The sequence below is a fragment of the Stenella coeruleoalba genome, assembly GCF_951394435.1.
Source record: "Stenella coeruleoalba genome assembly, chromosome: 14".
Classification (NCBI taxonomy): Eukaryota; Metazoa; Chordata; class Mammalia; order Artiodactyla; family Delphinidae; genus Stenella; species Stenella coeruleoalba.
In genome coordinates, this window is record NC_137160.1 from 72319540 (window position 1) to 72335915 (window position 16376).

Genomic DNA, 16376 nt, shown 5'->3' on the forward strand with positions numbered 1-16376 from the left:
AATAGAAGAACATAGCAATACTAAACCTATCCTAAAGGAAATATTGAAAGGTCTTCTCTAAATAGAAAAGAAGTAAAAATCTATAGGAAAGAGAAAATCACAATTGGAAAATAAATCACTTAAAAAAGCCAGTAGAGGGCTTCCCCAGTGGCACAGTGGTTGAGAATCCGCCTGCCAATGCAGGGGACACGGGTTTGAGCCCTGGCCCGGGAAGATCCCACATGCCACGGAGAACTAAGCCCATGCTCCACAAATACTGAGCCTGTGCTCTAAAGCTTGCGAGCCATAACTACTGAGCCCACGTGCCACAACTACTGATGCCCCCACGCCTAGAGCCCATGCTCCACAACGAGAAGCCACCACAATGAGAAGCCCGCACACCACAACAAAGAGTAACCCCCAATCGCCACAACTAGAGAAAGCCCATGAGCAGCAACAAAGACTCAACACAGCCAAAAAAAAAAAAAAAAAAAAAGCCACTATACAGATTTAAAAAAAAAAAAAAAAATCAAAATATTTTCGGGCTTCCCTGGTGGTGCAGTGGTTGAGAGTCCACCTGCCAATGCAGGGGACATGGGTTCGTGGCCCGGTGTGGGAGGATCCCACATGTCGTGGAGTGGCTGGGCCCATGAGCCATGGCCGCTGAGCCTGCACGTCCAGAGCCTGTGCTCCGCAATGGGAGAGGCCACAGCAGTAAGGCCCCTGTACCGAAAAAAAAAAGTATTTTCTGTGAAAGTGATGATAAGACAATGAACAGCAAAAGGATGAACATGAAGATGTAAAAGAGGACATCAAAATCATAAAACGTTGGGGAGGAGAGTAAGAAAATGTAGATTTTTTCCCCCTAGAATGTGTTTGAGCCTATATGACCACCAGTCTAAGGCAAATATATATAGGAAGGGCTTAACATGCTTGAAAAACAGGGTGACCACAAATCAAAAACATACAATAGATTCACAAAAAATGAAAAGAACATAAGTATAATGCAAAAGAATATCATCAAGCCACAAAAGGAAAAACAAAAAGGACAAAGAATATGAAACAACAGGAAAACAAAGTTTAAAATGGCAATAAATACATATCTATCAATAATTACCCTAAATGTCAATGGACTAAACGTTCCAGTCAAAATACACAGAGTGGCAGACTGGATTAAAAAAACAAGAGCCGGGGCTTCCCTGGTGGCGCAGCGGTTGAGAGTCCGCCTGCCAATGCAGGGGACACAGGTTTGTGCCCCAGTCCGGGAAGATCCCACATGCTGCGGAGAGGCTAGGCCCGTGAGCCATGGCCACTGAGCCTGCACGTCCGGAGCCTGTGCTCTGCAGCGGGAGAGGCCACAACAGTGAGAGGCCCACGTATGGCAAAAAAAAAAAAAAAAAAAAAAAGAACCTACAATACGCTGCCTACAAGAGATCCACTTATCCACTTCAGGGCAAAGGACACACACAGACTGAAAGTGAAGAGATGGAAAAAGATATTTCATGCAAACGAAAGTGACAAGAAAGTGTGGGTCGCAATACTAATATCAGACAAAACAGGGCTTCCCTGGTGGCGCAGTGGTTGAGAGTCTGCCTGCTGATACAGGGGACACGGGTTCGTGCCCCGGTCTGGGAAGATCCCACATGCCGCGGAGAGGCTGGGCCCGTGAGCCATGGCCGCTGAGCCTGCGCGTCCGGAGCCTGTGCTCCGCAACGGGAGAGGCCACAACAGTGAGAGGCCCGTGTACCACAAAACAAACAAGCAAACAAACAACAACAAAAAAAAACAGACTTTAAACCAAAGCCCATAAAGAAAGATAAAGAAGGACACTATATAATGATAAAAGGATCAATATAAGAAAAGGATTTTATACTCATCAACATATATACCCCTAATATAAGAGCACCCAAATACATAAAACAAATACTAACAGACATATAAAGGGAGAAAATTAACAGGAATACAATATTGGGTTGGCCAAAAAGTTCGTTCGGGTTTTTCTGTGACATCCTCCACAAAAACCTGAATGAACTTTTTGGCCAACCCAACAGTAGGAGACTTTACCATCCCACTCACATCAGTGGACAGATCTTCCAGACAGAGACTCAATAAGGCAACAGAAATACTAAATGATACAATAGAACAGTTAGACTTATTTGATATTTTCATGACATTACATCCCAAAAAACCAGAATACACATTCTTTTCAAGTGCACATGGAACATTCTCTAGGATTGACCCACATACTAGGGCACAAAACAAGCCTCAACAAATTTAGGAGTACAGAAATTATCTCAAGCATCTTTCCTGACACAACAGCATGAAACTAGAAATTAGCCACAGAAAAAGAAATGAGAAAAAAAAATTACATGGAGACTAAACAACATGCTACTAAAAAACCAATGGGTCAATGATGAAATCAAAGAGGAAATTAAAAAATACCTTGAGACAAGTGACAATGAAAACACAACCATACAAAATCTATGGGATGCAGCAAAAGCAGTTCTTATAGGGGACTTCATAGATACAGGCCTTCCTCAAAAAAACGAGAAAAATCTCAAATAAACAACCTAATCTACCACTTAAAAGAATTAGAAAAAGAAGGAAAAACAAAACCTAGTCACCAGAAGGAAGGAAATAATAAAGATCAGAGGGGAAATAGAGATTTAAAAAACAACATAAAAAAATTAATAAAACCAAGAGCTGGTTCTTTGAAGGATAAACAAGATTGATAAACCTCTGGCCAAGCTCACGAAGAAGAAAAGAGAGAGAACTCAAATAAACAAATTAGAAATGAAAAAGGAGACATAACAACTGATACCACAGGAATACAAAAAACCATAAGGGAATACTAAGAACAATTATATGCCAACAAATTCAACAACCTAGAAGAAATGGACAAGTTTCTAGAAACATACAGCCCACCAAAATTGAATCAAGAAGAAATAGATAATTTGAACAGACCAATCAATAGAACTGAAATAGAATCTATAATTTAAAAACTCCCTATAAACAACAGTCCAGAACCAGACAGTTTCACAGGCAAATTCTACCAAACATACAAACAAGAACTTATACCTATCCTTCTCAAACTCTTCCAAAAAATTGAAGAGGAGGGAACACTGCCAAGGACATTCTATGAAGCCACCGTCACTCTGATACCAAAACCAGACAAAGACACCACCAAAGAAGAAAATTACAGGCCAATATCTTTGATGGTACAGGTGCAAAAATTCTCAACAAAATATCAGCAAACCAAATCCAACAACACATAAAAAAGATCTTACATCACAACCGAGTGGGATTCATCCCAAATTCATAAGGATGGTTCAACATATGCAAATCAACGTGATACACCACATAAACAAAAGACAAAAACCACATGATCATCTCAATAGATGCAGAAAAGACATTTAACAAAAATGCAACATCCATTCATGATAAAAACTCTTACCAAAGTGGGTATAGAGGGGACATATCTCTAAATAGTAAAAAATATTTATGACAAACCCACAGCCAATATAATACTCAATGGTGAAAAGCTGAAAGCCTTCCCGCTAAAATCTAGAACAAGACAAGGATGCCCGCTGTAACCACTTCTATTCAACATAGTATTGGAAGTCCTAGCCACAGTAATCAGATAAGAAAAAAAAATAAAAGGTATCCAAATTGGAAGGGAAGAGGTAAAACTGTCATTATATTTAGATGATATAATACTATATACAGAAAAACCCTAAGGACTCCACACAAAAACTACTAGAACTGGTAAATGAATTCAGCAAGGTAGCAAGACACAAGATTAACATACAGAAATTGGTTGCATTTCTTCACACCAACAGTGAAGTATCAGAAAGGGAATGTAAAAAAAATCAATACCTTTTAAAATCACAACCCCCCCAAATAAAATACTTAGGAATAAACCTCACCAAGGAGGTGAAAGACTTATATGCTGAGAACTATAAAACATTAATAACGGAAACTGAAGATGATTCAAAGAAATGAAAAGATATCCCATGCTCCTGGGCTGGAAGAATTAATATTGTTAAAATGGCCATATTACCTAAAGCAATCTACAGATTTAACATGATTCCCTATCAAATCACCCATGACATTTTTCACACAACTAGAGCAAATAGTCCTAAAATTCACATGGAACCATAAAAGACCCAGAATTGCCAAAGCAATCCTGAAAAAAAAGAACAAAGCAGGGGGCATAACCATCGCAGACTTCAGATAATACTACGAAGCTACACTGATCAAAACAGTGTGGTATTGGCATAGAAACAGACACATGGATCGATGGAACAGTATAGAGAGCCCAGAAATAAACCCACACACCTACAGTCAATTGATCTTGAACAAAGGAGGCAAGAATATACAATGGGAAAAAGTCCCTTCAGCAAGCGGTGTTGGGAAGATTGGACAGCCACATGTAAATCAATGAAGTTAGAACACACCCTCTCACCACACAAAAAAATAAACTCAAAGTGGCTTAAAGACTTAAACATAAGATATGACACCATAAACCTCCTAGAAAAGATCATAGGCAAAACATTCTCTGACATAAACCATACCAATGTAGGTCAGTCTCCCAAGGCAACAGAAATAAAAACAAAAATAAACAAATGGGACGTAATCAAACTTACAAGCTTTTGCACAGTAAAGGAAACCATAAACAAAACGAAAAGACAACATACAGGATGGGAGAAAATATTTGCAAATAATGCGACCAACAAGAGCTTAATTTCCAAAATATACAAACAGCTCATACAACTCAACAACAAAAAAACAAACATACCAATCGCAAAATGGGCAGAAAACCTAAAGAGACATTTCTCCAAAGAATACCGAAGGCCAATAGGCATATGAAAAGATACTCAACATCACTAAATATTAGAGAAATGCAAATCAAAACTACAATGAACTACATGCTCACACCAGTCAGAATGGCCATCATTAAAAAGTCTACACGGGCTTCCCTGGTGGCGCAGTGGTTGAGAGTCTGCCTGCCGATGCACAGGACACGGGTTCGTGCCCTGGTCCGGGAAGATCCCACGTGCCACGGAGTGGCTAGGCCCGTGAGCCATGGCCGCTGGGCCTGCGTGTCCGGAGCCTGAGCTCCGCAACGGGAGAGGCCAAAACAGTGACAGGCCCACGTACCGCAGAAAAAACAAAAAACAAAAAAAAACAAACAAACAAAAAAAAGTCTACACAACATCGTTAATCAACTATACTCCAATATAAAATAAAAATTAAAAAGTTAAACACAAAAAAATTAAATAAAATACCTTCAAAAAAAGAAAAAGGTCTACAAATAACAAATGCTGGAGAGGGTGTGGAGAAAAGGGAACCCTCCTACACTGTTGGTAGGAATGTAAGTTGGTGCAGCCACTGTGGAAAACAGCGTAGAGGTTTTCCTCAGAAAACTAAAAACAGAATTACCGTATGATCCTGCAATCCCCAGGCATATACCCAGACAAAACTATAATTCAAAAAAAGATACATGCACCCCTATGTTCATAGCAGCACTATTCACAATAGCCATGACATGGAAACAACCTAAATGCCCATCAACAGATGAATGGATAAAGAAGATGTAGTACATATATACAATGGACTACTATTTAGCCATAAAAAGAAAGAAATAATGCCATTTGCAGGAACATGTATGCAACTAGAGATTATCATACTAAGTGAAGTAGGTCAGAAAGAGAAGGACAAATACCATATGATATCACTTATATGTGGAATCTAAATTATGACACAAATGAACCTATCTATGAAACAGAATCATAGACACAGAGAATAGAATGGGAGAGGGATGGATTGAGAGTTTGGGATTAGCAGATGCAAACTGGTATATATAGGATGGATAAACAACAAGGTCCTACTGTATAGCACAGGGAACTATATTTAATATCCTGTGATAAACCATAATGGAAAAGAATGTGAATATGTATAACTGAGTTACTCTGCTGTACAGTAATTAACACAACATTATAAATCAACTATACTTCAATAAAAAGAAAAAAATAAAAGGGAGGAAAACAAAAGACAAAAACAACCCAGTCACATAGCCTAAGGAGGAGGGTAGGCAAGCAGAAACCTAAAGGGAGTGAATATCAATTAACAGATCTCTAACCACACTCTGCAGCATGATCTAGCTTTGCAAAACATCACAGAGACAGAAGCCAAGGGAGAGGTCAGGTCCACTGGTTTGCAGAGGATGACATAAAAATGGGTCCAGAGTCCAGATCGGTCAGGGAGTCACATGCTGGGAAGAAGCCACCAGATTCACAAGGAGTGCTGAGAGGGCCCCGTGAGGGTGGAGGGCTGCCCAAGTCGGTGGGTAAGAGGAGGACAGATGACAAGGAAGTAGGGGCTCACGACTAGAAGGCCAAGGTCAAGACCTTGAAGGTAGCACTGCTCCTGATGAGTGAGATGGATGGGGCCAGTGTGGTGGGAAACAGCGTCGAGAGGAAGACGGCAAGGAGCTGGCATAGGTGGGGTCAGATCGTTGATGACAGAGGAGAAAATGCAGGCAGCGGGGTACACACGGGTACAAGGACCTGTCTGAATCAACCTTTACAGAAAAGGAACCCATGAGCAGTATGACGGTCTATACTTACTGGGTGTCAGAAAGGAAACGCCATTCTGTTCTTCCAAGCCTACATTTGGATCTTTCCAGGGCCCAAAAGAGAATGAATATTTGAACAACGAGCAGTCAAGAGTCAAGGAAAGCATTTTTAGAGCCTTTCCCTCTTGAAGTGTATTTTGCTCAAGGAGAAAGGGAAGTTTTTCAAATACAGATTTCAGACTAGCCACTCAGAACCGTCCTCTGGAGGCCCTTACCTTGGTCTGTTTCTTCTCGGTGGCGTAGACGATAGAGGTACAGCAGACTTCAGCGATCTTGCGGCCCTGGCCGTAGAAGGACCAGCAGCAGATTTCGTCCCCAATGACATCCTTTATGAACAGGACCCTTCCATTAAAGCGCAGCGATAGCTTATCAAACAGTTCGATGTTCTTCAACATATTGTCGTCAGAATTGCTGCAAAAGAACATTTGATAAAGTGATTGATTACAAGCTGGTGTTAACAGCCACCACTAGTGGGGGAGTGTTTCCACACACCGGGCCCATTATCTCCAACATCCCTTTTCAACCTCACAGTAAGCCCGTGAAGAAGGCACTACAGTCCCCAAAGCTCAAAGGAAAGCAAGGGTCAGAGAAATTAGGGAACTGGCTGAGGCCAAAAACTAATAAATGGCAGAGCTGAGCCTCAAAAAGACAGCTCTGGCCTCTAAGTCTGCGCTCCTCACCAGCGAGCTAGGGCGGACGCCCTGCTGTGCAACAGCCAGGAATGAAATGCTGAAACCACGGGGTCTGCAGGCAGAGGCACCAGGTCGGGGACATGGAGGAGAGCCCCACAGAGCCACATGAGAGGCTGAGTGACCTGCCCGAGGGAGACTTTTTATCCTGGGCCCATTTATGGGTCTTAAATAACTTCATCTAATACCCCTACAACCCATAAGTTCCTGATTTAGAGCCACATGTTCCCAAGAGCCAAAAGGCATTCTAGAAACCTGTATATATTGCTAGTGGGAACATAAAATGGCATAGTCACTTTGGAAAACAGTTCGGCAGGTCCTCAAGTGATTAAACGTAGAGTTACCATATGACCCAGCAATTGCACTCCTAGGTATCCACCCAAGAGAAATGAAAACATGTATGTGTACATGCATGTCCACAGCAGCATTATTCCTAACGGCCAGAAGGTGGCAACAACCCTAATTGTCCATCAACTGATGAATGGACAAGCAAAATGTAGTCTGTCTGAACAATGGAGTATTCTTCAGCCATAAAATGAATGAAGTACTGATGCGTGCTACAACGTGGATGAACTTTGAAAACGTTATGCTAAGTGAAAGAAGCCAGACACCAAAAGCAACATATTATAAGATTGTACATATATGAAATGTCCGGTGTAGGCAAATCCATAGAAACAGAAAGCAAAGCAGTGGTTGCCTAGGGCTGGGGGAGATAAGAGGGTGGGGGCCATGGGGAGTGACTGCTAACAGGTATAGGTTTCCTTCTGAGGTGATGAAAATGGTCTACAATTAGGTAAGTGGTGATGGTAGCACAACTCTGAATATACTAAAAAACACTGAATTGTGTATTTTTAAACGGTGAATTTTATGGTATGTGTGAATTTGATTTCGTATCTATCGATCCATCTGGGCATTCTAGAGGTGCAAAAAGGCCACCCTCATCTGAAGGGAACGAGGGGAGTGGGCCCGGCTGGTTTGAGTGCAGACGTCTTTTCTGGCCAACACCTTACCTGGTATACGAGTATTTGTTGTTACTTCTGTTGTAGAGCAACTTCACGGCTGGCTGTGGGTTGTTTTAAAAAAAGGAAGAAGAGAGTCACTTGGAGTGCAGGTGCAAAGGACCACCGGCTTCCCACAGCACTGGAGCCCTGCCATCCGCCTGAAGAGGCAGATAAGCATCGCCTGCTGGCTGGGGTGGGGCTGGAGAGGGAGACTGCGTGAGCCAGCACCAGGAGAAACAAAAGATGAGCTATACTCTCCCATTCCTGACCCCTTCTCAGGCCTTGCCCGGGCAATTTCGCACATTTTTATTCCAAAACTTACTCAGAATAACCTCCACCACTTTTGGTAGCAAAAGAAATGCCACAAGGTTGCCTCCACCATACCTTATTTGAAGTCGCTATAAGTTTCTGTTCTTCCTTGGATGAGGTGATGACAGGAACTTTGCAGAAAGGCTCATAAGTATCTTTGTTCTGCTGGAACAAAACATGCTTTCAGCCTGGGAGGCCTGCCCAGCATTGAACTGTTTAAGCTGGCCTGCCGGGCAAAGACGGACTCTGGCGAGGGGAGATGGGGCAGCCGTGGCTGGGAAGAGAGGAGGATTCTCAGCACCAGTGAAGTAGGATGGGGGACGACCAGGAGTGGAGTTCTCCAATGAACCCGCTCTTCGGCCAGGACTGTTATATGCCAGGGTGCTTGGCATATAAATACTAACAACAATGACACATTTCACAGCCCAGGAAGCCACTCAAAAATAAACCCTAAATGTGGCAGATGAAATATGATTGCATCAAAGCTCCTAAAACCCCACTGCAATGACTGCGGAGGAATTATAAGCCCATAAGGAGAGAAAGAATGGGAAAAGTGAGGTCAGCAGACAAAAGATGTCAAAAATTCAAGTCTGGAAAGCAGGTCTCAAGTGAGTGATAACCAAGGAGCAGAACGCTGAAACCTAAGTTGGCAGATGGGAAAGAATCCACAGCTTTGAAGGCTGGTGGACTCAGGGCAAGAGCAGAGGGTTGCTTGCTAGTCGACAGAAGCACTGGTGAGACCTCCAGATGGATCCCCTACCCCAGCCGGGCAGGAGAAAAGTCCACTTTCCTGGAGCAGTTTGTACAGGAGAAGACAGGGCTGAGCTGCTATTCCGAAAACGGGAGATTAAGTGAACCATCTACACACTAAATGGTGAGCCCTACCCCCACCCCAGCCCCTTCTCCTACTCAGATCTCAGAAGGCAGCCAGTTGGGCTTATACCCACCAGGCAAGAGAGTGGAGGATTCCTCTACAGGGAACCACCTGTCCAAAAAAAAAAAAAAGGCTTACAGATTCTGACATTGAGAGTTCCCACTGAAAAAGCCAGCCTTATCATCTGCCACTGAAGCCCACTGGACAACAATACATACAGTGTTTCAGATCCTTTACTCTTGAATTTCAACAGACCAAGGACCATCAGATTATACCCGGAAAGCCTCTCAAATATGAGACTGAAACCAAAACAAAGAGAAAAAGTAAGAGAAGGAGTCACACAATGAAGGCAGCAGAAAGAAAACTTCAAATAGTATCATCAGACAGATGAGAGCAGATACCGCATCCCATGAAACAAGATCAGCGTGCTATATAAAAAAGAGCACTCGGAGAACTAGAAAAGGCTCTCGGGAGTCAGAAATACGATAGCAGAAATGAAAAATTCAATAGAAGCGTTGAAAAGATAAAACTGAAAAAACGCTCTGAGAAAATAGAAGGATAAGGGCAAGAGAAATTAGGAGGTCAGTCCTGGAGGTTTAATCTCAGACTAACAGAAACCACAAAAAGGAACCCAGAGGGCATGTCTCTAAGACAAAGATGAAACAGAGATTCCCTGATGTGTCTGAACATACCAGAAGGAGACTGAAGTTTCTGAGAATTTAGGGCTGAATTAGGGATGTGTGCTTAGAAAACCAAGCAAATGAAAGACAATGAAGCAATCACTAATTCTGGCAAACTGAAAAGTTACACGAGAAAGGAAATAATCACTGTATACTCTGTGGCTCAACTGTTAACAATATTTACACAACTCAACGTAAACTCTGAGTACGGATTTAATCAAAACTGTGATAAACTATACTGGGAGAAGGAATACGTGCAGGCAAGTTTGGTAGTGGCTGGGGTGGTACATGAGCTAAATTTTAATCTTCTACAGAAACGCCAGTAGATAATGTGGTAAACTGGAAAATCAATAAATAATATAAGAAACAGGTGAGTAAAGAACTGCTGCAAGAATTAAAAGAGGCTGCTGCAGGGGTGGGAGTGGGTGGAAGGCGTATGCTAGTGTTTTTGACATCAACCTAGCTTACAATACTAACTTGCCTTGGTAAACGCTTTACATGCATTACTTTAATAAACATAACAATGAAATAAAAAATAACAAAGTAAAAGCTACAACATTCAGTTAGATTTACAGAGAGTTCACAGACTGGCAGTAGCGGCAGGGGTGGTGCAAATAACAGCTCCTCAGGCAAATACCAGTTCCTCAGGCAGACTGGCATCGTGGGTACTGTCCCAGTGGAGAGCCACCCAAGAGCCTCACGTTTACAGATCCAATTCCTAGGACAACGCAAAGGGGTTCTTCTGATTCTCTGCCATGTCTTAACTTGCCTTGAAATAAATGGCTGCTGGCTACATCTAGAAGCGTTCTGGTTTTGTAGGGATTTTACTGTCCCTAGACTTGACCCCAGCAGTCCTTCCCCAGCTCCAGCTGAGGAGTGAGGGGTGTCTGTCTGTAGAGATTACGCTGGGCTCTCAACAATGACTTGTGGGATGAGAATAAGTCTCCCAACGAGTCCAGAGAAGGATCAGGTTTTACACCCCATGGCTCGGTACTGAAGGGTTACAATGCACACAGGGAGAGGACCCAACACCATGGGGGCTGAAATAAGCCAGAGAGCAGTCAGGTGGCCTCAGCATCACAGGGAAGCCTCTCGGGGGTCGCGCAGGCCAGAGGGGAGCAGCTCCGGGGTCAACTCATTAACTCTCACAACAGCTCAATGAGGGAGGGGGACAGTGAGAAAGGCAGATGAGTCTGGGGCTCTCCCCGCCCACACGGGGAGAAAAGGTGATACCTACTTGCAGGGCTGCCTGGCACTCTTCCACCAGGCCCTGGACCAGGTAGTACTTGGCTTCTGCCAGCAGCTCCTCGATCTCCCGGCGGCTCTCAGGCAAGGGGACCGCCCCGTCACGAAGGTAGTTGAGTATGGTACCAAAGTGCTTCCCACACCGGTCAATGAGGATCCAGCCTGTGGTGGGAGGAGGCGGGAGGAGAGCTGGGGTGTCTCTTGGCTCCCACCACCTCCGGGGAGAGCAGGACCACAGAGAGGGTTGCGGCCCCACCTGCCCAGCTACCAGCAAAGGGCTGACCAGGCCCCGCTGGCTGCAGACAAGCACACCCCAGACTCACTGGTTTGGGCTCCTTTATTTTATTTATTTATTTTTAACTTTTTGGCCACAACAAAGGAAGGATTGAACCGGTGCCCCCTGCGAAGGAAGCACGGAGTCTTAACCACTGGACTGCCAGGGAAGTCCACGGCCCCTGGGGCCTAAAAGCATGTTCCTCAAGTACCTCAAAAATCCCTACGTTAAGACTATCGCAAGAGGGCCTACCCCACACCTGGATAAAATGGGTCCAAATGAGCACACCCCATTGACAGGGGAAAGGCTTCTGGTGTGAAAATATCTATTCCCTTTTACAACAAAGCTTTTTTTTTCAGACTCCCAAATAACAGAGCCATTTCTAAGGAAGCAGACGGCTCACGCTGCAGGGAGTCAGTGACATCTGACTCCCAAGGGTGACCCCCAGGCACTCACCAGCACCACCACAGAAAATTCCATCCGTAACCCCCCAAACAAGTGTTTAGTGGCTAATGACAGCGATCAGAGATAAAATGGTGACCAGCCAGACCCTGCCCTCAAGCAGTTCAGTCTAACTTGGGGAGATGGCGCTGGCATTCATGAGATACGGAAACACATTCCAGCTGCTGACCGGAACCAGGCACAGTGCGAAATCGTGCCTTGTGGGTGGGGACAAGGCGAGTCCTGCCGCTTCTCAGTGTCTTCTCCAGTCTCCAGTCCTGGCCCTGGTCTGCAGGGCCGCTATGCGGCTTCGCTTCTCGAAATTCCTCCGCTGAAATGCAAATGCTACTGGGAAGAGGAAAGAGGACTGGAGCCTGGGAAGGGGAGGAGGAGGTACCAGAAGGGGAAGCAGGGTTGAGGTGAAGACCAAGTACATCTCAAGAGAAAACGTGAAGCCAGACAGGCGGAGAAGTCCCGGCCTTCCCGATAAGCAGGGTCACCCCGGGAAGGGGGCCCCAAGTCTCCTGCTGCGCACTGCAGGTGAGGAAACGCCAGCGCCCAGGGAAGTTAGGAGGTTCACACAGGAATCACTCATTCTCTGCCCCTGCTTTCCCTCAGCTTGGGAAAAGAGCCAGGTTTCCACTCCTAAGACCACTATGTCTTCCCAAATCCTCCTCAGATCCCAGGCCCTGGATCAGCAGCAGAGGCCAATGGAGGCCAAGGGCAGCCAAGGCACCTTTTCACGTCCGGTCACAAGTCGGCCCGCCTCCCCCGAGTCCAGCCCCGCCAAGTGTGCTCAGGTGTTCTAGTGCACTAGTTAGTGTTCCTTGCCGCCATCACCAGGAGAGTTGACAAGGAGGCCATTTCCACGTTCCGCTTTGCAACTACTCCTCAGTCCACGGTTCCTGGGCCTTTGGTTAAAGGTCCCGTCTCGTCCCCCCAGAGCCTTCTGCGCGGCACTTCCACGCTGCTATGGCCTCCTGAGTACAGCAAGAAGTTAATCCCCAATCTCGGCAAACACAAAGCAAATGTGTGGCCTGGAGTCAGACCCGGGATCCGAGGAAGGACAACGAGGCCTTCACAGGTGTGGTAAATCCTGTCACCTTGACAGTGCCCGCTGGACATTATGTTCCCGCTCCTTTCTCCAGCTGAGACAACAAAGTGCGGACTCAGTATCTGTTCTGCAGCTCAGATGCCTACAGGGGCCTTGAGCACACAGGATAACCAGGTGCAGGTGGGCAGGGCGGACCACAGCCCAGGCCCTGCCTCTCCCCGCCCCCGCGCCCCAAGGGGGTTCTTCCCACTCCAGCCAAAACTGGCCAGGCAGGAATGAGGCCCAGGGCTGACAGAGCCCCTGATGTTCCAGGAGAAGCCAAAAATGCAGATTTCCCTGTGAAATCTCCAGACTTCTAAAGAACAGTAAACTGATTTTTTTTTTAAAAAAAAAACAGAGCCACAACAGGGCCTGCTGGCCAGCAGCTTGTGACCCTTGTTGTTACCGTGGATCAAGTGCTCTCCCTCCAGCAAGCCGACAAGGTATGGAAAGACCGTATTATCTCCCCAACAGTTCCTGGTGATGGAGGCTCATTCCCCTGCATTCTCCTCAGATGAAAACAGAGGCTCAGGGAGGTCCAGGGACACTCCCAAAAGCTGGGGAGGCAGACCGAAACCACAAAGAACAAGCAAGGAACTCGTAGGAAAACTCTTTTCATCATACGAAATTGAGAAGACACGTAGAACCTCAGTCTTTGGGAGAAAGGGCAACAAATTCCACCCAGCCGCTCTGGGAAGAAAATGTCCTCGTCTGCCTTTGATGCGTGGACAACGCAGCCACTCAGAAAGAACGAGGGCCCCTGAAATCAATTACCCAAGTGACAGTCCAGAGTTTCCATAAACGAACAGGCGGACCGTGACACTGGGCTCTGGCTCAAGAATGCTGTCAGGAAATGCTTGTGGTGAAGGAATCATACTTTGGACAAATAAGGGCAAAAAAAAAAGAGCAGAGCCAGACGCACTCTCCATGAGGTTTCAATTAACATTTTGACTTCAAAATATTTTAGTTGCTTTCAAAGCAGGAATCGATCCCTTTGAAGCAGTCAGCTCCAGTCCCCAGCATATAGACAAGCTAAGGGAAGCCAAGCCAGGTCAGGGTGACCTGGGCTCCCTGGCCCCTTTGGCAGGGCTGGAAAGAAGAGTGAGGGGTGTAGACCCGGAGGCTCTGGGACGGGTTGAGTGAGACAGCACAGGCCTGTACTGGAAACCCAGCTCTGCACCTACTTGCTGGATGACGTTGGTGTCTCACTTAACCTCTCTGTCCTACGGTTTCCTGTTCTAAAAATGGTTCCTCCCTGGGCTGGCATAAAGGTAAGATGAGAGAATGTACAGGAAGCACAGAGCACAATGCCGGGTCTGCCAGCAGCCATCAAATAGGTCTCTGATGGTGAGCCCTTTACATATGTCATCATCACTGGAGAACAGACGGGAGTGACAGCGGCATCCAGAGGCAGAATGTTCCAGCCCCCAGGAAGGGGGTCTGCGTGGTTTTTGGGGTGCCTGGGAGGAGGCTAGGCTCAGAGACGGGGGGCTGGACCGCCGGGCTTGCCCCCTCCCAGCCCCGCCAGCAGACCAGGTACATCCTCTCTCCTTCCCTCCCCCACCTCCTCCAGGGAGCTTTCACTGACCTCTCCTTCTCCATACTAAGGTATTTAGATTTTTATGGTCCCCAAACTTGCCTGTTCATAAGTTGCCTAAGGTACTTGGGTCCTTGTTACAAATTCAGGCTCTTGGAAGTAGCCTCATTCCTAAATCAGAATCTCTAGGGCAGGGTTTCTCTGCCTCAGCACTAGTGACACTTTAGACCGGGTGATTCTTTGTTATGGAGAGACTCTCCATAGGGTATGTAGCCGCATCCCTGGCCTCCACCCGATAACATTCCCACACCCAAAACGTGACACCCAGAAACGTCTCTGGATATTGCCAAGTGTCCCCGAGGGTCAAAAATCATCTCTGGTTGAGCACCACTGACTGAAATAGATCAAAGATCTAAATGTAAAAAATAATGTAAAAACTTCGAGGTATCAAAGTCAACAAATCAGACTGGGAGAAGATATTTACAACATAAGACCACAAAGAAATATGATCCAGAATATATACTTCTACAAAGAAAGAAAAAAGGAAAATGGGAAAATGTGTAAAGATACTGCCCGGCAGCTAAATGATGAAACACAACGGCCAATAAACGTAAGTCACTCAATGCACTGGAAATGCTAAATAAAACAACAAAGTACTGTATCATAACCATCAGATTGGCAGTAAGCAAACAATGACAGGTGCCCAGTGTTGGCAAAAATTCAGACCCCTGTGGGGAGGATAACTGACACAACCGCTAATACCTAATCAAGTCGAGGATATGATCCCCAATTCCCCTCTTGGGAATCAACTCCAGGACAGAGCTCCCAATGGTGGGTAGGACCTTAATGCTGTGGGCCCTGGGCCGGGGGTGTGGGGGGGTGGGGTGGGGCTGGCTGGGGCCTGGGGACTCCAGAGCTTTTTCATTCACCAAAGTAAAAATATTATTTTCTGGGTGTGCCATGATGTGGCAAAGGTTGGGAAGCAGAGCCCACACATGCACTGGGAGAGTGTTGGAGAATGATAATATTCCTAACAGTGAACACTGGAAACAGCCTAAATAACCATCACAGAACATGGATCCTTAAACTGCATGGAACACTCTACTTCAGGGAAATGTGTGAACTAGAGCTGTTTTCTCATGGATCAATCTCACAGGCATAACGCTCAGTAAAGCGAAAGCTAAAAGGCTACGTACAAACTATAACATGTAACACCGTTTATATGATGTTTAAAAATGCACCAACTATACGGTGGTTACGGACATAAACAGCTGTAGTAACAGTAATTCACACAAAGCCCCACACCAGTGGTTCTCAGCCCTGGCCGCGCATTAGAATCCCACGGCGAGCTCTTAAAGTCCTAATGCCCACCACACCCTGTCCAGTTACATCTGGCTGAGGAGCGGGGGCGGGGGTGGGGTGGGTGGACGACAGGCATCAAGGTTTAGCTCTGAGGGTGACTCTGTGCAGCAAAGACTGAAATCCACCCCAGTGACCCCACAGTCAAGCTACTTAGAGGTCATGGCTAGAAGGGAGAGAGGCAGAGAGGTTAAGAGAAGCCCCATGGGTCCAGGTAATGTTTTAGTCCTTGTCTGAGTCGGGGCACAGGGGAGTTTG

At 45.6% G+C, this 16376-nt stretch overlaps 1 protein-coding gene across 8 annotated transcripts in view; it reads right to left on the reverse strand.

The window, feature by feature from the left end:
- The window catches only part of KCTD10 (potassium channel tetramerization domain containing 10), a 35763-nt gene that overhangs the window by 8454 nt on the left and 10933 nt on the right, over window positions 1-16376 (reverse strand). For 7 of the 8 annotated variants that reach the window (XR_013831235.1, XR_013831236.1, XR_013831237.1 and 4 more), the window contains exons 3-6: window positions 11407-11576; window positions 8691-8780; window positions 8316-8368; window positions 6832-7027 (exon numbers count right to left, since the gene is read on the reverse strand). Coding sequence is in view for 3 of the 8 variants with exons in the window: in XM_079942194.1 (XP_079798320.1) it covers window positions 6832-7027; window positions 8316-8368; window positions 8691-8780; window positions 11407-11576 (509 nt within the window). In the remaining 5 variants the exon portion in view is untranslated. The remainder of the gene's footprint in view (window positions 1-6831; window positions 7028-8315; window positions 8369-8690; window positions 8781-11406; window positions 11577-16376) is intronic. The other variant, XM_079942195.1, reaches the window with a different exon arrangement.